At 37.3% G+C, this 21480-nt stretch overlaps 1 protein-coding gene across 1 annotated transcript in view; it reads left to right on the top strand.

Moving 5' to 3' along the window:
• NETO2 (neuropilin and tolloid like 2) overlaps positions 1-7736 on the top strand; it is a 69274-nt gene extending 61538 nt beyond the window's left edge. Inside the window, exons 8-9 of the mRNA XM_007450382.1 lie at positions 5868-5981; positions 7128-7736. Coding sequence (XP_007450444.1) covers positions 5868-5981; positions 7128-7708 — 695 coding nt within the window. The 3' untranslated portion in view covers positions 7709-7736. The remainder of the gene's footprint in view (positions 1-5867; positions 5982-7127) is intronic.
• Positions 7737-21480: the final 13744 nt, after the last annotated feature.

Genomic DNA, 21480 nt, shown 5'->3' on the forward strand with positions numbered 1-21480 from the left:
CTTTACTTATAATTTCAAAGTATTGTATTATTATTCCTTGGATTCTATATTAAAATCATGGTTGTATGTGACCATATACAGTCTTTACTGTAGCTGAACTCTTCTATTTTTAATTTTAAAGACCTTTTTGAATTGCCAGATGGTCAGTTGGGTTATGAAGTTAATTTTAGCCAACCAGTCTTCCTACCTGCCTTCCATTCATTTATTTAACTTTTACAATATGAAGTGTTTGCTATGAAGATACAAAAATGGATGATACAGTCCCTGTCCTAATGGATCTTACAGTCACTTAAGTGAGGTGGCATATATGCAAATGAAGTAAATACAGAATTGACTATGACAAAGACCATTTAAGACAGAAAACAAAGTGCTTTCTTATTAAATATCAAAGTTACTTCTAGTGGGCAGCATTGTTTATGAAGCAAGTAGTCCTTGAAGGAAGGTCCTTTGGGTTTATCCTTGAAGGTAGGTAGATTTTAGAAGGTAGAAATGTTAATTGAGGTTATTATTCCAACAGAAGTACTATAATGAAAAAGGTATAGAATCAGAGTTAATTTGGCCCACAAGAAGTAGTGGAAAGGAGAACAGAGAGAAATGAACTAGGAAAGGTGATTAAAGCTAGAACTTGAAGACCTTTAAAGGCTTTATTTAGACAGGCATTGGGGAGTTTTGAAGCATGTTTTACTACAAAAAGATATAATCAGAGCTGTACTTTTATTGGGGCATGGAGGCTATTTAGGAGGTTACTTCCATGATTGAGGTGGGAAACCAGGAAGGTCTGAACCAAAGAAGTGACAGTGAGGAGAAAGAAGAGTTGTGGAGACAGACTCCACAAGGATGCAAAGTGACAGTCACTTTTTGGGGCCTGACTGACTTGGAAAATGAAAACTGAATGGATAAAAGAAAGTGTTGAATTATTTTGGGTGTAGTGAATTCCTCGAGCATTGGGAAATGTCAAGAGTTCAGCAGTGGTATTTGCCACAAGCAGACTGTGCTGTTGCTTTTTATCGATCTATAGATATGACCTCAGTTTGTTTCTAAAAATTGTTTTATTTTGAAAACTTTTCAAACTTGAAAAATAAAATACAACCCTACAAAGGCTGTTTTACTGTTTCAAATAATTCAAATCAGCACTTGATACAAAGATGCAGTTAGCAAGAAAGCATTTTAGCCTTCTTACTTTTTCCTCAGTACATTTACTCCCAACATCTGTACTACCCATGCTGTCCAGTACAGGGTCCATCAGCCACATGTAGCTGGTGAGCACTTAACAGTGCAGCCAGTCTACATTGAAATGTGCTATAATTACAAAAATAGATCCCAGATTTCAAAGTCTTGGTATGAAATAAAGAATGTAGGGGGCTTCCCTGGTGGCACTAGTGGTTGAGAGTCCGCCTGCCGTTGCAGGGAACACGGGTTCGTGCCCCGGTCCGGGAAGATCCCACATGCCGCGGAGCGGCTGGGCCCGTGAGCCATGGCCGCTGAGCCTGCACGTCCGGAGCCTGTGCTCCGCAACGGGAGAGGCCACAGCAGTGAGAGGCCCGCGTACCGCAAAAAAAAAAAAGAATGTAAAATATCTCATTAATAATGTTTTATACTGATTACATGTTAAAATGATAACATTTTGGATATTGTTTCAGGGCTCCGCAACACCACCCACATGATAGGTGATTTGCTAGGACCAACATACATTCGTCCTAACAGCTAAGATTATTACAGTGAAAGGATCAGTAAGGGAAAAAGATTGTCTGAATCTGGACAAGTCCTTTCACAGGCTTCATTATGCTCTCTCCTTGCCAAGTGGGGCACACTGAGTATGTTCATTTCCCCAGCAACCAGAAAATGCAGTAATATGTAAAATGTTTCTGCCCAGAAAAGCCCATTTAGAGATTCAACACCCAAGGTTTTATATTGGGGGCTGTTCACATCGGCACTGTCTGCCTTGCGTATACCGAAATTCTAGATTCACAGAAGGAAAGCAAGTATTTGGCATAGATGACATTGTTAACACAAACTCTAGGCACCGTGAACCACCTTATCAGTCAGGTAATAGAGGAAAGCCAAGTTCCCAGATGCCAGCTAAGGGCCAGCCTTGCACACAGACCCTTCTAAAGGTAGCAGCCTTGGTCCTGCTGCATTAACTTTTTGCACAGGTATATTAGGTTAAGTAAACTATCAGTAGAACTAATTCCACCAGTTTATTTTTAAAGACCTTTAAATATGGCTACTTGTTCACATTCTTGACTCACATTATATTTATTTTAGCAGTGGTCTAAACTTACATGTAAAATTCTTCTCTAACATGTTTTAACTGTTTTCTCTGTAAACACTAATGATTTCTCTTTAATACAAATCTGATAAGTAAACAGGTGACAAGCCTCCTTCAAGTGATATCTTTACACTAGTCACTAAAGGTCAGACTAATTGAAGGCTGCAGTAGACTTAGCTCCATATCCTAAATGTAGCTTTATTACCCAAGAAGAAAAAGAAAACCTCCCCTCCAAAAGAAGTGTGTGATCAAAATAAAGGATTTTGTGAATTTTTATAAAAGTCCCAGTTTAAGAATGTCCATTTGATAAGCACATTTGAGAGCTCCAAACAGTACATTTTTACATGCTTATCATTAATTCAAATTGTTAAACTCTTTTGTTCTCTAAAATGTTAATGATTTGTAATTATTATTAATCCATCCATGAAAATATTTCTGAGGAGGCTTATATAAATGGACTAATTCTGCGTGAGAGATTCACTTCATTTCTACTCATTGTAGATTGCAGATGTGACTAAAATAGTATAACTTGGCTAAAATGAATGATATAGAATAGCAACCAGGATATGTTTGACTTCTTCCCAAGCACTGAATACTAATATATACCTCACTCTTTAAGAAAGGGAATGGTTTTAGGAAAGTAATTTCCAGGACTAGAACTGTGAAAGCAGCCCAAGATATTTTTGTTAGAATAAATCCATAGTGTGATTTTCAGTGACATACTGCCCTACGGGTCCCCTGCAGACCTAATTGAAGGAGAGAACCATCTTTCACCATCATTGCCACATCTCATCAGAAGTAGAGGGAAGCTAAAATCCTAACCCCCTCTTCTCTCCCACACCATGACCCATAGTGAGTAAAGGGGAAAGGAGAAAGTCCTCAGGCTGTAAGTAGAGAGTAGTTCATAACAGCAGTATATTTGCTGTTATCTTTGTCCCTTATTTATAAAGACTTATAATTCAGCCATTTTATATAGTTTTGAATTGAAGCATGTCATTAGCAACCCATGTCAATAACTCATACTTTGATTCTCATTATAATAATAACAGCTGTGCTTGTCCTTTGAAAATCCATAAAGTAATTTTAAATACACTTTACATTTCTACAAAACGAAATCTGACAATATCAGTGCTGCTCTCTAATTGCTTTAAATAATGTGGAGAACAGTTATAAAGAACTCTATCGGGGCTTCCCTGGTGGCGCAGTGGTTGAGAGTCCGCCTGCCAATGCAGGGAACACGGGTTCGTGCCCCGGTCCGGGAAGATCCCACATGGCGCGGAGCGGCTGGGCCCGTGAGCCATGACCGCTGAGCCTGCGCGTCCGGAGCCTGTGCTCCGCAACGGGAGAGGCCACAACAGTGAGAGGCCCGCGTACCGAAAAAAAAAAAAAGAACTCTATTATTTTTTCCACTAAGGGTATTTTCCACTCACTGTTCAATCAGTAAGAAACACTGCAGAAAACCTGTCTTTTTTGCCACTTTTGGAACTATGAAGAGCCATCAAAGTAGTGTCATGTAATGTTCTGTTGATAAACGTTAAGAGCTGATGATAGTTTCACTCAGAAAATCAGAATACCTAGAAGCCACAGTGCTGTTTATAACTTCACTCACCCTGTCTTGAAAATAGCTTCTCTTCCCTGTATCCCCCATTTGTGAACTGGATAAAATAGGTAAAATAAGAATTCAACATGTAATATGATATAGTATATAATAGAATTATGGTATGATATATAAACAAAAAACAGAAAACTCCAGTTTTTAGAAATGAGGAATTCAAAAATGTTATATGTTCTCTAGGACACTTGTTATGTTTTAAAGTACACATATTTGTGTAATATGATTTTATGATATATATGACACAACAGAAGTGGGTACACTAGCTAATTTTGTACTTGAATAAAATACCACCATAGGGGCTTCCCTGGTAGCACAGTGGTTGAGAATCTGCCTGCTAATGCAGGGGACACGGGTTCAAGCCCTGGTCTGGGAGGATTCCACATGCCGCGGAGCAACTGGGCCTGTGAGCCACAACTACTGAGCCTGCGCATCTGGAGCCTATGCTCCGCAACGAGAGGCCACGATAGTGAGAGGCCTGCGCACCACGATGAAGAGTGGCCCCCGCTTGCCACAACTAGAGAAAGCCCTCGCACAGAAATGAAGACCCAACACAGCAAAAATAAATTAATTAATTAATAAACTCCTACCCCCAACATAAAAATAAATAAAGGAAGCTTTAAAAAAAAAAAAATACCACCATACATCTTCATTGGCTTTTCTATCCTTAATCTAACAGCTTATGTATGTAACTAATACTTATTGTCCTTATGATGAGCTTTGAGACCATTAAGGTTTTTTTAAGAATTATATCAAATATGAAATTCAATGGCATATATTCCATATATCTTTACTGTTTAAAACTTTTTTTTTGAAATTCCAAAGAGTGCTTTTTTTCCGTTTTGTCTGTTGTAATCCATTCATCCATCAACAGACATTTGGGTTGCTTTAACCTTTTGGCTCTTGTGCATAATGCTGCTATGAACAGCAAGTATCTGTTCGAGTCTCTGCCTTCAATTCTTAAGAGTATATACCTAGAAGGAGAATTGCTGGAGCTTATGGTAACCTATATGAATTTTTGAGGAACTGCCATACTATTTACCACAGCAGCTGCACCATTTTACATTTCTTCCAGCAATGCACAAGGGTTCAGTGTCTCCACGTCTTTGCTAACATTTTCTTTTAACCTTTTGAAAAAATGTACCAGGCTATGGCGCAGTGGTTGAGAATCCACCTGCCAGTACAGGGGACACGGGTTCGAGCCCTGGTCTGGGAAGATCCCACATGCCATGGAGCAACTAAGCCCATGCACCACAACTACTGAGCCTGCGCTCTATAGCCCGCAAGCCACAACTACTGAGCCCACATGCCGCAACTACTGAAGCCTGAACGCCTAGAGCCTGTGCTCCACAAGAGCAGCCACCACAATGAGAAGCCCGCACACTGCAAAGAAGAGTAGCCCCCGCTCGCCACAACTAGATAAAGCCCATGCACAGAAACAAAGACCCGACACAGCCAAAAAATATATATATATATATATACCGGGCTATATACTAGTTTCATAAGAACCATGGGAAATACAGTTGACCCCTGAGTAACAGAGGTTTGAACTGTGCAGGTCCACTTATACATGGATTTTTTTCAGTAGCAAATACTACAGTACTACATGATCTATGGTTGGTTGAATCCACAGATGAGGAACTGGATATGGAGAGGCCTACTATGGGACATGAGCATCTGCACGTTTTGGTGTCTGCAGCAGGTCCTGGAACCAATCCCCCTCAGATACCAAGGGATGACCGTATATTCATATTGTCATTACACTAAATACAGTCTTTTGGTGCCCAAACTAAGTTCAGGTTTACATGAGTCAGCAACAGAGAATATTGGCCTTTGTCTTATTGTTTGTGTAGTACAGAGTGTGTTCACAAAAAAGCCTTTGAGGTAAGATATTGACTTTATAAGAGTAAATGTAAAATAAATCAGGATGAGTTGTAATCTGTATGCTTTCAGTTCTTAGCAACAAAGTTTCCTTTTTTCCTACAGCTCCCTGCACAGGCAGCACTTTCTTTTGCCATAGCAACATGTGCATCAATAATTCTTTAGTCTGTAATGGGGTTCAAAACTGTGCATACCCCTGGGATGAAAATCATTGTAAAGGTGAGTCTACTGGCAAAGGCCAGCCTTTTTGAGAGAGGAGTGTCCATTGCATTTCATTAAGAAAAAATTAAAATGTCTTTTTCTACAACTGTGCTTGGCATAACTGCTTTGGCTGGAATAAACACATATAAAATAAATGTTCTCCTTAATGGATCATAGACCTCTGGGATATGGTAAAAGTGAAGAAAAATATTTATTCTCAACAAAAGCATTTTTTTTTATAGACTATGTTTTTTACCTTAAAGTTGTTCAAAAGTCAATCATGGTATTTCCTGCCCTTATTTTCTTGGTCATTTCTATTGTAAAGATACCTTATTCTCATAATAATTTAGATTGTAACCTAGAGTATTCTTATTTTTTTAATTAAATGAAAATACTACTTAATAAAAATCAACTGGTGGATTCAGTCTTACAATGTAAAAACAGAATCATTATAAGGACTGCTTTTTTTATTCCATGAATTTCCTACACTATATTTCCAGTATATACTCCCTGGAAGATAAATATGGCTTGTGGTAATACTAGTTGAATGTCTACAAACTGGTTATCAAATCACTGTTTCAGTACTAAAGTTTATCTCCCTTTTATTCTCCCAAGAGTTCAATAAATATCTTACTGTGGAAAGTTAATGTAATCTGATATGGCTATCTTAAGTACTTGAGAGAAAGTATTTTCAGGTAATCATTCAAAAACAGTAGACCATGATAACATACCTGAGTGGGTTAGTCAGATCATTTTCCTTCTCTCTTGCTCATGGCCATCAGTAGAAATACTATGGGTATACTCAAAACTACCATAGAGCAGAAAAGCTAAACTTGATAGAACAAGAGTATTTTGTTTTGGCGTTTTTCGTATTCATGTATTACTTTGATTTGCAAGCTATGTATTCACGTGCCTTCTGAGTAAAGAACCAAGTCCTTTTCCTTTTTCGTAGTCTGTCTAGCTGCGTTATGATTGGTTAGTTTAACCAGAAGTCGTAATGGGATTATTTTGTTTAAAAACCTAATTTTAAATTGCATTTTCTGTGTTGTATTTGAAAAAAAATACAGAAGTGTTCTGCTTTACTTAAAAATACTTTACCAATTTGTGACAGGACTCATGAACGAATTTTAAAAGGCTCATCGTTTTTCTTTCTCTTTTCTGCAGAAAAGAAAAAAGTAGGACTGTTTGAACAAATCACTAAAACTCACGGAACAATTATTGGCATTACATCAGGGATTGTCTTGGTCCTTCTCATTATTTCTATTTTAGTACAAGTGAAACAGCCTCGAAAAAAGGTCATGGCTTGCAAAACTGCTTTTAATAAAACTGGATTCCAAGAAGTGTTTGATCCTCCTCATTATGAACTGTTTTCACTGAGAGACAAGGAGATGTCTGCGGACCTGGCCGACCTGTCGGAGGAACTGGACAGCTATCAGAAGGCACGGTGCTCCTCCACGGCGTCGCGGTGCATCCACGACCATCACTGTGGATCGCAGGCACCCAGCATCAAACAAAGCAGGACCAACCTCAGTTCCATGGAACTTCCCTTCCGAAATGATTTTGCACAACCACAGCCAATGAAAACATTTAATAGCACCTTCAAAAAGAGTAGCTACACTTTCAAGCAGGCACACGAGTGCCCTGAACAGGCCCTAGAAGACAGAGTAATGGAAGAGATTCCCTGTGAAATTTATGTCAGAGGGCGGGAAGATTCTGCACAAGCATCCATATCCATCGATTTTTAATCTTCTACTGAAGGTGACATTAATTATTAAGTATGTACGTATGTAGCCTACAGAGCACCCATACTGTTTTCAGCAGCCAACACTTTTCTCCTGTCAGAGCCAGGAAGATCTTCATTTCCCATTAACCTAATGTAATGGTGAAGTGTTTATTATCTCGGGCAGTCTATATATGTTAACCCAACCTGGGAACTTATTCCATTCAGTAAAAAACAGAAAATAAGCCTCTATTGCTCAGTGTCCTACAAATAAAGCACCAGTTACATAGTAGCATTTGGAGAGATGAGGGGTGGTGTTGCGCCAGGCTCAGCTGCCTGCAGGTCTTAGCAGCAGGAAGACTGCTCCTGATTGATACATCTCTGTCAATGTTTTGATCCCACAATAAGTTTAAAAGTAAGATTTTTCTTCACATTCCTTTTATTTTTTTCTTTTCTCTAAATTTAATTTGTTTTATAAGCCAGTAATTTTACCCTTTCAGTTTCTTATATAAGTGGTTCATGTATCACATGTATTTCAATATAGGCATTTGTTCTAGAATTTGTCAAAATATAACTAGTTACTGTGATAAGTGCCAATTAAGACACAGCGTTGTGTTTTGTCCATCTGTTTCTTCTTGACTAGTTTCTATACTGCTGCCTTTTAATTATGGGATCCTTAGTCTTTATTTTCTGTGATATGATTTAGCACCTTTAAGTCATATTTTGTCTTAGTTATACGAAAAAGTTTCATAATCCTGGGATGTATGCACCATTGCCAGTTATACCTAAAAACTTGACAAAGATTAAAATTTTTAGAAATGCTTTGAAATTTCCCAAGTTTTATCACATTCAGTGATAGCCCATTCATTCCTGTGAGCAAAAAGTCATTTAATGCATTTTGGAGGAGGCCTATCATTATATTTATTTCCAGTGTTTCTCATTACTAGATCTGTGTTTTGTATTATTTTTATAAAAAGATTATTTCACTCCCTTTGTATTGGTTTATCTTGTAGGATATGGTAACCAAGGTTGTTTGAGAGTTAAAGGAAAATGTCTAAGAAACTGTATAAGCCTTTAGATTGCTTCTTACTTGGGACAGTATGTTTTTCTAGTTCTTACCAAGAATAACAATTTCCACTTTTTTTTAAACTGCACTTTTGACCTTATTTTTTTTTAATGGTATATAAACAATAATTTATAAACATGATATAAAAACTCATTGTGTTTTTTTAGACTTTTGATATTATTTGATACTGTACAAACTTTATTAAATCAAGATTAAAGAGCTACATGACAGATTTCTTTCAGTGTTTGCATTAGTGACTTTGTATACAAATATGCTGTGATGGAACTGTACACTATAATTTATTGTAAAGACCTTGGTAATGTGTACATAAGCGTTTGTTTCCTCTTGTTATTGCATTTAGTTTATGATAAATTTTTCACTGTGTGATATTTATTGTTCTAAATCACTACACAAATCTGATATTAAAATATACATTGTTACATGATTCTTCAATCATGTTATTCATGGCACTGAGATTTTTGATCTTAAGATATATATAGAAAGGAATCCATTTATTGAATTATAACTAAAAGATAAATTCTCATTTCTGATATTTTTTGTAGTTAAATTCTCAATGAAATGAGAAATTAAAGTTTCACTGGATTTCACTGATTTTTTTAAAGTATCACATCTGTATGTTCTCTCAGATTAATGAAAACTGTGACCTTAAACACGATACATGTATAACACTCCTTCAAAATGCTTATTATATCACATTTTTTATTTTTAAAAAAGTATATACTATCCAGAAGATAGGAAAGCCTACAAATAGTATTGTCTTGATTTAAGTTTTTTTTAAGTCAGCATAATTTCCTGTTTTAAAAATATAACTTGGGAAGGTAAAAAAACTTAACAAATGTAGTATTCAATGAACTAATGAACCAGAGCCAGATTAGGTAGCTAAATTCTTTCAGTAGCTGAAAAGGCATTTTAGTAGGTAACACACCAGACAGTATTTAGTAAATCCTTAATAAAATAATAACTGTGATCTCATTCTTAATGAAAGGAAAATTATATTTTCTATGTAAAATTATATACATTTTAAAAAAACTATTAAATCGTCTTTAACATCTATAGTAGAAAATAATACAATATGCTTAACTAGTCACTTGTAACTGTATTTTTTTTTTTTTTTTTTTTTTTTGGGGGTACGCGGGCCTCTCTTGTGGCCTCTCTCGCTGCGGAGCACAGGCTCCAGATGCGCAGGCCCAGCGGCCACGGCTCACGGGCCCAGCCGCTCCGCGGCATGCGGGATCCTTCCGTACCGGGGCAAGAACTCGCGTCCCCTGCATCAGCAGGCGGACCCTCAACCACTGTGCCACCAAGGAAGCCCCTGTATTTTTATTTTTGAAATTTGTATCTTGCTGTCTCTTAAAAGGGTATGAAGAGGCCTACAAAATACAAAGCCTTTAAAGAAGACGTTTAACATTAAAAAAGTACAGAAGTACATGATTTCAGGCAACTCAGCAAAGCTTGGACAACAAATCTGATTCTAAATTTTCTTGCTGCTAAAACAAATGAAATCTTTGTTTTTCATGGTAGAAAACTCAAACTTATCTGCAAGAGGCTAGTTTTCTCTTAAACTAAAGAAAGGAGGGTCTTCATATTGAACTACATTTCCTCATAATTTAAAGAAAGTGCAAAATAGAGAGAGAGGCCATAATGGTAAATCTTAACCCAGTGAAGACACATCTCAGTGTGGTCTAGGAACTAAAGAACCAGACGATCAATAGCTAAGCTAGCCTGAGACTGGCTTATTATTTTATTTTATTTTGAATTTTATTTTATTTTTTTATACAGCAGGTTCTTATCAGTTATCTACTTTATGCACATCAGTGTATACATGTCAATCCCAATCTCCCAGTTCATCACACCACCACCACAACCCCCTCCACTTTCCCCCTTTGGTGTCCATATGTTAGTTCTCTACATCTGTGAAACTGGCTTATTATTATTCATTGAACTATAGGTGGGTATTAGATCTCATTTATTTCTTAAACATTTGGCAGTATATGCTATGAAGAGAAGAGAATGAAACTAATAAATTTTAGGTATTATTTCCAGAATAATGCTAATTGCTGTATATATAGTCTTTCACCTTTGAGGTAATGAGAAAACTTTGCAAATTGTTTACTAATGTGAAAGCCATAAATTTTAGTAATTTAAGAAGAAATTTAGCCATCTTGTGGAAGTTATTACACCCTTCACAGAGAATATAATACCCAGTGTTAAACATAGAACAAAAAAGGCAAATCTGGAGGAGAGAATATCTTCAATTCAGAAGCAGCATTAGGTGCACTTGTACAGCACTGTCATTTGTGACACCATTGATCCCAAATTTAACACAAGGTATTAATCCCCAAGTGCCCTCAAATTTCAGGAAGCCTACTAATCCCAACATCTGAAGTATGTAGGAATAAAGTATGATGTACCTTTTGTGAGGGGAGATGTTCACCCCAAACGTTTAACAAAAAGCAAAGGATTTTCCACATTTCAAATCACAAAAGAGATCAAAAACACTCCTTTTATTTTGAATTGTTAATAGCTTGTGTCAGTGTCTTTGTCACTTTTCATATGATTATTAGGCATTAAAAGAACCTCCTAAATGCCTGAACATTTTTATAGTTCTGCTATTGTCTGGTGAGGACGCTTCCTTGTTTCAGGAGTGTGTCAACTGATGAACAGGATAGGAAAAGCCTAGTTGTGACTACAGGAATAATTCTCAATCAGAGAAGAGTATGCTCTCTTACAAAATGGTGTCTGCTCTATTGTTCATGATCAGAAGGAACCATGAGATTTTGTTTTTTTTGAAGATCCAAGAAAGAATATCTGCTCCAACTTTATTAATGAGAAGACTGAAGCACAGAGAAGAGAAAGCAGTGCCCACATCTCAGAGCTAGTCCATCACCCTTTCCTTGCTTTCTGCTCTCTCCCTGCTTTAGCTGGCTATATGTTTTAAAAGCCACTCTAAACAGCAGCCCAGATGTTTCATGTAAGGCTGTCAATTACTCTGATTTAAAATGTAATTTATTCTACAACAATTTCCTTCAAAGCATTATATTTTACTTTTTTTTTTCCTTATGTAACACTTTGTTATTCTACAATTTTGTTGCCATCATTTCTTGGCACCTGCAAATTCTACAAGACAATTACTGTGAATTCTTAATAAACAATGTTTGTTAACAATTTATATCCTTGACACTGGACAGAAAGAGCTTTCAGTGTTTTGCTTTTGTGATCTTTTTTAAACCTAAAGGAAAAAACATACTCTAGAAATTAAAGCACGTGTGTGCTGTATCTCTTGAGTTTGGAGAATGATTTGAGTTGTGAACTAAATAATATGACAAGTTGACCTCGGATATCTTTTTTTTAGCTTTCTGCAAAATCAGTTGTCCATGTTTTATATACCTCTACTAATAACAAACTCATAATTCTGAATTTGCTTTTTTTAAAGCAACTTTTCCATATATTTCTGTGATTGGTTTAATGACTACAAAAGCCCAGGAAGCTAATGACTGGGGTGCATGTTTAGTATGTACTGTCTTGAGTATATTCTTCTGAAGCAATGATTTTTCTTTTAGAGGTGAACCTCCAGACCATATAAGACTTCTCATATGCTTAATACTCGATTTGATACATCACAGTAAAGAATTTTACCCTTGAACTGGGAATAAAACTTGTGTTTTGATTTCCTCCCTTGCCTCAATTTCCAAAGTCTCTAGAAGTCGCAAAGAATCCTAAATTCTTTCACAGGCAAAGTTGGCATTTCCTATCTGGTCACTTCCAAACTAAAATAATCATAGTTACGACAAAAAATAAAAGCTTCCTCAGGCTATTATTCAAATAAATCTTCAAGTGAGGAACTTAAAAAAAAAAAAAAAGAACAAGATGGTCTTAGGTTGCCCGCAGGATCCAGGCTACTGCCTCTGGTCACTGAAGTGGCCCTGAGATCTTCCACAGAGTGGGCTGTCAGAACACGTTGTCCTTTTGAGGTACACAGCCAAGCTTAGTAAGGGTGGGTGGGTAGACCTCATGAAAGGTGTACCCTGAGGAGAAAGCAAAGAAAGCCAAAAATTCTTGAGTCTTTAGTCACACAGATCAAGGAGCAAAAGGAGAAGAAAAGAAAGGTAGCTACCATTGATCTGTCTCCGCAAATAGTTACAGAGCAATTTTACTTTTTGTGTTATTTAGGATCAAGAAATAGCTTTTATCTAAAAGTGGTCTCACCCTCCAAGCTTTGTCATACTCTGTAACATCTGGTGCTAGCAGGCCACTTGAGCCGGTACCTTCTTTATTGAAACATTTTGAGTACCTGCTGATTGCTAGAAGGAATTTCCATCAAAAAATCTAGGTTTTGAACATGCTTTTCAAATCTTGTTCTATTCTTCCATTGATGACATTGTCTAGGATTTGTATTAAGCTTTGTATTAAGTGGTGTTTCAGAGAAGCATTCACAAATTTTGAACCCAAAAATAGTCATGTGAATCGTAGGGGAGTTTTCTCTACCTTTGAGTAACTCTATCAGTCTGTTACGTGTAACGCCTCAGAAGACAATTTAGCTCTGAAAATGTGCACAAGTAACTTGCTGCAACTGACTCAAATATGTGGCCTCTGCCTTTCACATTCAGCATCTGAAGGTAACCTTACTTTCTCAGTCATTAGTTTTTAATATAAAAAAAGAAAAAATAAAGCTTTAAATAAGTGGTAGGAGGCTTCCAAGATGGCTCCCAGCAATTCCTACCTCCCAGTATTCACAATCCTATCATCCCCTGACCTTGAATGTGAGCTGGACCTAGTGACCTGCTTCTAATGAACAGAATACGGCCAAAAGGACACGTCTCTACTGAGATTAGGTGACAGAAAGACTCTGTCTTCTATCTGGCTCACTATTACTTTTGTGCTTTCCTGCTCTGATGGAAGCCAGTTGCCATGTTCTGAGATGACCTATGGAGAGGCTTATGTGACAAGAAACCAGGGTTTACAGGCAACAGCACAGAGGCCCCCAGTACAACCACCTGCAAGGAACTGAATCCTGCCAGCAACACGTGACTGGGTCTGGAAGAGGTTCCTCCCCACACTGGAGCCTTGAGATGACCACAGACAATACCTTGATTATAGTTTGTGAGGGACCTTGAGCCACACCCAGATTACTGACTCAGAAACCCAAGATAGTATATGTTGCCTTAAGCTGCTAAACTTAGGGGTAATTTGTTATGCAGCCATAGATAATACGAAGCTAGAAAAGACAATGGCATGTCCCAGTTTCACTCCTGGGGTAAACGTATTGATGGAATCTAACATGATGTTATATGTTTGCAGAACTATCAGTGCAGTGGGCACATCTTGAACCTGGCAGCATGGAATGAGGAGAGCTAATCTTCCCCTTACATAAGTACCTGTCAGCTATTTTAGCCTCCCCAGCCACAAATAAAAACACTTAACTAAATCCATTCTCTCTCAAGTATGGCAAAAGATACTGAAATTTGATTCTGCATTTGAAATGTAAATAAGATTACAATTAAATCCTAACTCTCTAATAGTGCCCCTTTTAAATCACTTATCAAGTCTCCTTTGAGTAAGATAAAATTATCTTAAAATGAATAAAGGATAAAATTCTATTCAAATTCTATATAGTATTCCCATAATTCAGTCAAAATCTTTCATATTTCCTATCACACTAACACCCAGTTTCCTAGACTGCAGAGCTAGTTATAGCTCTATCATTACTCCACTTGAAAAGGTGATTCTTGGGAAAGCTGATTAAGAAAGCAATAGAGGGGCTTCCCTGGTGGCGCAGTGGTTGAGAGTCCGCCTGCTGATGCAGGGGACACAGGTTTGTGACCCGGTCTGGGAAGATCCCACATGCCGCGGAGCGGCTGGGTCCGTGAGGCATGGCTGCTGAGCCTGCGCGTCCGGAGCCTGTGCTCCTCAGCAGGAGAGGCCACAACAGTGAGAGGCCCACGTACTGCTAAAAAAAAAAAAGATTTCTGTGTTTTATTAGATATGTAGAACTCCAAATTCACATATATAGTATTTTATAATATCATATTTATTATGTATTTCTTAACTAGGAAAAAAAAAAAAAAAAAAAAAAAAAGAAAGCAATAGAACACACCCCCACCCGCAAAAAAAAGAAGGTTGAGGGGACTGCCCTGAGAAATACAAATCTTTCATGTCCAGAACCACTCTACCCCCAAAATGAGAAATGTAGCCAAAACATTTCAATACAGAGATTTTTCTGTTGTGATGAAAAATAATAGATTTCCTGGAAAAGAATTTTTTTTTCCTTTTTTTTTTTTTTTTTGCTTTGCTTTGCTTTGCCTTGGTTTGCTTTGCTCTGCTTTGGTCAAAATGATCGAAAAACCAACTCTGCAAAGTTTTTTTTTTCTGAAATTGTTTTCAGCAGCTGACTGACAGCCACAGCTACCTGCTACAAAGATAAACTGTATCTTTCATTGTATCTGTGTATAAATATTTCCTTTGAATTTGAAGCTGCTATTGCTGACATTGTTTTACCCTGTGGGTAGAACTGTGTCCTAAATCCCTTTCTAATATGAATGCATCAAACCTTAGCCTCTAGAAGTAGGATAGTACCTGTTGCTTTGGCAGCTCCACCTTAATACACTGATCCCTGCAAGAGAGGCGCCGAATGAATCTCTAGTCTTCCCATCCTGCCATTTTTAATTGCTAGATGGCAGGCAGTGACTATACTGCTTGAAGCTTTACGTTGTTTTCCTGCGGGATTGGGAGAAGTGCCTGCCTTTCCACGAGGAGCCTTGTGGATAACCTCTCTGTCATTTAAAATAAGCATACCCACACATGCACTGTCCAAAAACTGTCCTCTCGTGCTATCGCTACCTTCTTTCATGAGGATCCAGTGTTTTGTTTTGTTTTCCCATTACTCACAAATGCTCACACATTTCTTAAGGAAATTCTACAACACCAAACCAGGTTCTCTGAAGAAACTCCCAAAGTTTGTCTGTGAAAATGAGGGACCTTCCCTGACCAGTGCAGGTCAGTGCTAGGCTGAGAGGTGTACAGAGAAACTGTCTTTATCAAAAGCTATGTCTTAAAGGATGTGCCAGGGAATTCTTCTGTTTTAAGTTGACACTTTCACCTCTCCACCCTAGAAAAACAGCTCCCTTCTCTTCCCCTCATCAGATAAGCAAAGAAAGTGACTGCCCACTTTTTAATTGTAGGTTTACATAAACGCAGAATTCTAGAGCATTGATTTTTGGGGGCCGTAATCCACACTTTTAACACACTGAGCTGGATTTGGCGGCATGCCAGATGTGTAAAGTTGGAATTTAATGACATTTCAGTAGCAGCCCCAGAATTTAGTACAGAACCACTGTCAAATACTAATGTGCCAGTAGCAAGAAAACAAGAACAGTAACAGCTTCTTTCTCAGGTACCTTTTTTGCCTTTCTTGGAGATGGGGAAACTGAAAGCAATTAACAATTTGGTGGAAACTTCAGTCTCATAAAGAAACTCCAGTCAAAAGCAACCCATGGTAGTCACTATGTTCAGGGAACTTTATCAATGAACCAAAGGTAAGTTCATTTTTAATACTTTACAATGTTAATTATACTACCTATATATGAAGTTTGTGTTTTTCCTGAAGATGTTATCAAGCACTTTTACTTTCTGAAAATAATTATGGACATCAGAAGTATTGTGACTGGCATCACCATGTGATAACATCATTTCTGCTTCTCATGACTTACAAAATGGAGTTCCATTTCCTTTTAATTAGAGGGGAGAGTGAGAAAATCTAATTTTGAAAAAATGAATTTTCTTATCCTAAAGAATGGGATTTCTCAAACTCAGCACTGTTAACATTTTGGGCCGCATGATGCTTCGTTACAGGGAGACCACTTTGTGTATTGTAGGATGTTTAGCAGTGTCCCTGACCTATACTCCAGTAGCACCACCCCCATGTGTGACAGCCAAAAGTGTCTCCAGATATGGCCAAATGTCCCCTGGAGGGAGGGGTCAGAATCAGCCCAGGTAAGAAACCACTGCTATAACGAGATTAAAGGGTTTCCAAAAAAAAAAAACCAAAAGCTGTTGAATTCTATTTTAAAGAAATACTTCAGCTACTCAGCCATAAAAAAGAATGAAATTTTGCCATTTGCAATGACACCGATGGACCTGGAAGGTATTATGATTAGTGAAATAAGTCAAGACAGAGAAAGACAAATACTCTGTGTTATATGTGTAATCTAAAAAATAAAGCTACTGAATAGGAACTTCCCTAGTGGCGCAGTGGTTAGGAATCCACCTGCCAATGCAGGGTACACGGGTTTGATCCCTGGCCTGGGAAGATCCCACGTGCCGCGGAACAACTAAGCCCATGCTCCACAACTACTGAGCCCATGCGTCACAACTACTGAAGCCTGCACATCTAGAGCCCATGCTCCGCAACAAGAGAAGCCACCACAATGAGAAGCCCGTGCACCCCAATGAAGAGTAACCCCAGCTTGCCACAATTAGAGAAAACCCATGCACAGCAACGAAGACCCAACACAGCCAAAAATAAATAAATAAATAAAAACTACTGAATATAACAAAACAGAAACAAGACCCACAGATATAGAGAGCAAACTAGTGGTTACCTGTGGGAAGACGGATAGGGGGGCATAATAGGGGTAGGGGATTAAGAGGTACAAACTACTATGTATAAAATAAATAAGCTACAAGAATATATTGTACAGTATAGGGAGTATAGCCAATATTTTATAATAACTTTAAATGGAGTATAATCTATAAAAATTTTGAATCACTATGTTGTACACATGAAACTAATATAATATTGTAAATCCACTGTGCTTCAATTCAAAATAAAGAGGGACTTCCCTGGTGGCACAGTGGTTAAGACTCTGCACTCCCAATGCAGGGGGGCGGGGCAGGTTCGATCCCTGGTCAGGGAACTAGATCCCACATACATGCTGCAACTAAGGAGCCCTCCTGCCTCAACTAAGGAGCCAGCAAGCCACAACTAAGGAGCCTGGCTGCCTCAACTAAGTAAATGCAGTTGATTTTTGTGTATTAACTTTATACACAAACTTTCTAAACTCACTTATTCTAGTGGCATTTTATAGATTCCTCTAGATTTTTTTATATATGCAAACATAACATCTGTGAATAAAAGCAGTTGTACATTATGTATGCATTTTATTTCTTTTTCTTGCCTTGTTACACTGGCTAGGACTGTCAGTATGATGTTAAATAGAAATGGTGAGAGTGGATATCCTTTTATTGTTTTTTTTATTGCTGTTTTATTGTTTTTCATCTCAGAGGAGAAAGCATTTAGTCTTTCACCATTTAGTATTATTTAGGTACACATTTTTCATAGATGCTTTTTATTAAGTTGAGGAAATTCCCTGTTATATCTAGTTTGCTAAGAGATTTTATTTTGTATAGGTGTTGAATTTTATCAAGTACTCTTTCAGCATCTATTGAGGTAATCATATGGTTTTCCTCTTTTTTATATGATAAATGACATCGATTGATTTTTCAAATGTTAAATCAACCTTGCATCCCTGGGATAAATTTACTTGGTTGCAATGTATTACACTTTGTATATACTGCTAGATTTAATTTCTAATACTTGCTAAGAATTTTTTGCATCTACATTTATGAGGAATATTTGTTTGTAAGCCTCATGATATGAGTTGGTAGGTAATTTACTTTCTCCTGCATTTTCTAATTTTGCATAGAATTGGTATTTCATCCTTAAATGTTTGATAAAATTCACCAGTGGAGCCACCTAAGCCTGATATCTTATTTGTCTGAAGATTTTTAATGGGAAATTTATTTTTTTAAATTGAGATAAGGCTGTTTAGTTTTCTGTTTCTTCTAGAGTCCATTCTGGAATGCAAGGAATTTGGCCACTTCATTTAGGTTGTTGATTTTTTTTAATTTAATTAATTAATTAATTTTTAAATTTTTGGCTGCATTGGGTCTTCGTTGCTGTGCATGGGCTTTCTCTAGTTGCGGCGAGTGGGGGCAACTCCTCGTTGTGGTGCACAGGCTTCTCGTGGTGGCTTCTCTTGTTGCAAAGCATGGGCTCTAGGTGCGTGGCACACAGGCTTAGTTGCTCCGCAGCATGTGGGATCTTCCTGGACCAGGGATCGAACCCGTGTCCTCTGCGTTGGCAGGTGGATTCTTAACCACTGCACCACCAGGGAAGCCCTAGGTTGTTGATTTTATTGGCATAATATTTTCTTATTATTCTTTAAATATATGTAGAATCTGCTGTGATGTCTCTGCCTTCATTTTTGATAATAGTAATCTGCATCTTTTCTCCTTTTTTTAAAATCAGTCCAGCTAAAATTTACAACTTTACTGATCTTTACCAAGGCCCAGCCTTTGGTTTATTTGATTTTCTCTATTATTTGTCCATTTAAAAAATTTTATTGATTTCTACTTCTGTCGTTTTGTTTTCTTCTTTCTACTTAATTTGGGTTTATTGTTCTTTCTAACTTCTTAAGGTGGAAGATTTATCATTGGCTTTAGACTTTTCTGTTATTAGCAATGTTTCTATTACTGATTTCTAATTTAATTCTTTTGTGGTTAAAAAACACATCCTATATGATCTCTGTCATTTTAATTTATTAAAACTCATTTTATGACCCAGCATATGGTCTCTCTTGGTAAACATTTCATGTGATATTTAAAAGAATATATGTTCTGAAGTTGTGTGTAGTATTTTAAATCTTAAAAACAATCAGAAAAATAGGCAGATTTTATACATATATGTGTAATGTTCTAAACAAATATCATTAAATGGTTATAATCTTCATTACATTAAATCTTTTACATATCTGTTGCTTTTCAGTCAATTATTAAGACAAGTGTTTTGAAATCTCAAACTATAACTTTAGACTTACCTATTTCTCCATTCATGTAGTTTGAAGTTCTGTTGTAAGCATACTCGTTTAAGATTGTCTTCTTGTTGAATCATTATAAAACTACCCAGTTTGTGCCTGACAGCATAACCACAATAAACCTGTACATTGTAACCCTGACAATGTAGACCATTACATTTAATATAATTATTTTTAAATTAGGTTTCAATTTACCATCTTGCTAGTTTTTCCTGTGTGGCCCATCTGTCCCATATGCTCTTTATTACTTTTCTCTTTTCCTGACTTTTCTGTATTAGGCTTTTTTCCCCCATCATTCCATTTTTATCTTGACTTAGTGGCTTATTAACTATGACAGCTTTGCTTCTTTTTTAAGTGGTTTGCTCTAAGGTTTTCAACATACATCCTTAACTTATACAGTCTATCTTCAAATAATTTTATTTCACTTCAGATGTAATGTCAGAACCTTACACCAGTAGGTTTCATCTTGTCTACTATTATTGTTATACATTTTAACTCTACTTAGGCCATAAAGCCCACAATACATTGTTATCACTTTCACTTTAAGAAATCAATTATCTTTTTTTTTTTTTTTTTTTTTGCGGTACGCGGGCCTCTCACTGTTGTGGCCTCTCCCGTTGTGGAGCACAGGTTCCCGACGCGCAGGCTCAGTGGCCATGGCTCACGGGCCCAGCTGCTCCATGGCATGTTGGATCTTCCCAGACCGGGGCACGAACCCGTGTCCCCTGCATTGGCAGGAGGACTCTCAACCACTGCACCACCAGGGAAGCCCGAAATCAATTATCTTCTAAAAATTTTTCAGTGAAGGGAAATCTCTTATATTTACCCACATATTTACTATTTCCTGCACTCTTTCTTCCTTTTTAAAGATCCAAATGTCTGTTTGATATCATTTTCCTTCTGCCTGAAGAATTTCCTGTGCCATTTGTACTACAGGTCTTATGGCATTTGTCTAAAAAAAGTATTTTTGGAAAACATGTTTGCTGGCTATGTAATAATTCTAAGTTGACAGATTTTCCTTGTCTTTTAGCATTTTAAAGATGGATTATTATTGTCTTCTGGCTTGCATTGTTTCAGACAGGAAGTCTATGGTCATTCATTGTTTCTGTTATATAATGAGCCTCTTTTTCTGACTGCTTTTAAGATTTTTCTCTTTATCACTTTATCATTGCATTCTGGTGGGGTCCACCACCTCTGCTGACCCCATGGAGCTCCAGAGAGGCCCAGCAGAGCATCAGTTGGAAGTCTTGGTTACTTTTTTGTTTAAATATGACTAATGACTCATCTGTAGTAAAGTTGTCACTGTATCATTTACATTTGCAAATGCCAACAAATCAAGCCAAAAGTCTGTGTAGGCACCTGCACATTATTGTTTATTTATGTGAATATTAAAAAAATCCTCTGCCCAATGTTAAAGAAACACAGAGTCTGACAATTGTTAAAGCAGTAAACACATTTTATTCAGGGACTATTGCAATAGAGGAAAAGAGACTTCAGTGTAGAACTGGGCTCAACTCCAAATACAGCATGGAATAGTGGAGATTTATAACCAAGGAGCAGGTTGGGGTTCAGTGGATGAAAAATTACTAAAAGGAAACATCAAGGGTAAGGGGAAGTCCTATTCAACAGACTTAAACAGTATTCTTGGTGAAGGCAGGATAAGGTGATCGGACATTGCCTGGGGAATGGTGGGGATGTGAGGAATTTGATCAGAGATTGAGGGTGATCAGATATCAAGGATGGAGGAATTCTCTCTAAACTAGCTGATAGTGATTCTTGCTATAACTGGGTGATGCAGGCCCAAAAAGGACAGATGCCAAGGTCAGGGCCTAGAGATCT

This window comes from Lipotes vexillifer, unplaced genomic scaffold, assembly GCF_000442215.2.
Source record: "Lipotes vexillifer unplaced genomic scaffold, Lipotes_vexillifer_v1.1 scaffold1489, whole genome shotgun sequence".
In the NCBI taxonomy this organism is placed as follows: Eukaryota; Metazoa; Chordata; class Mammalia; order Artiodactyla; family Lipotidae; genus Lipotes; species Lipotes vexillifer.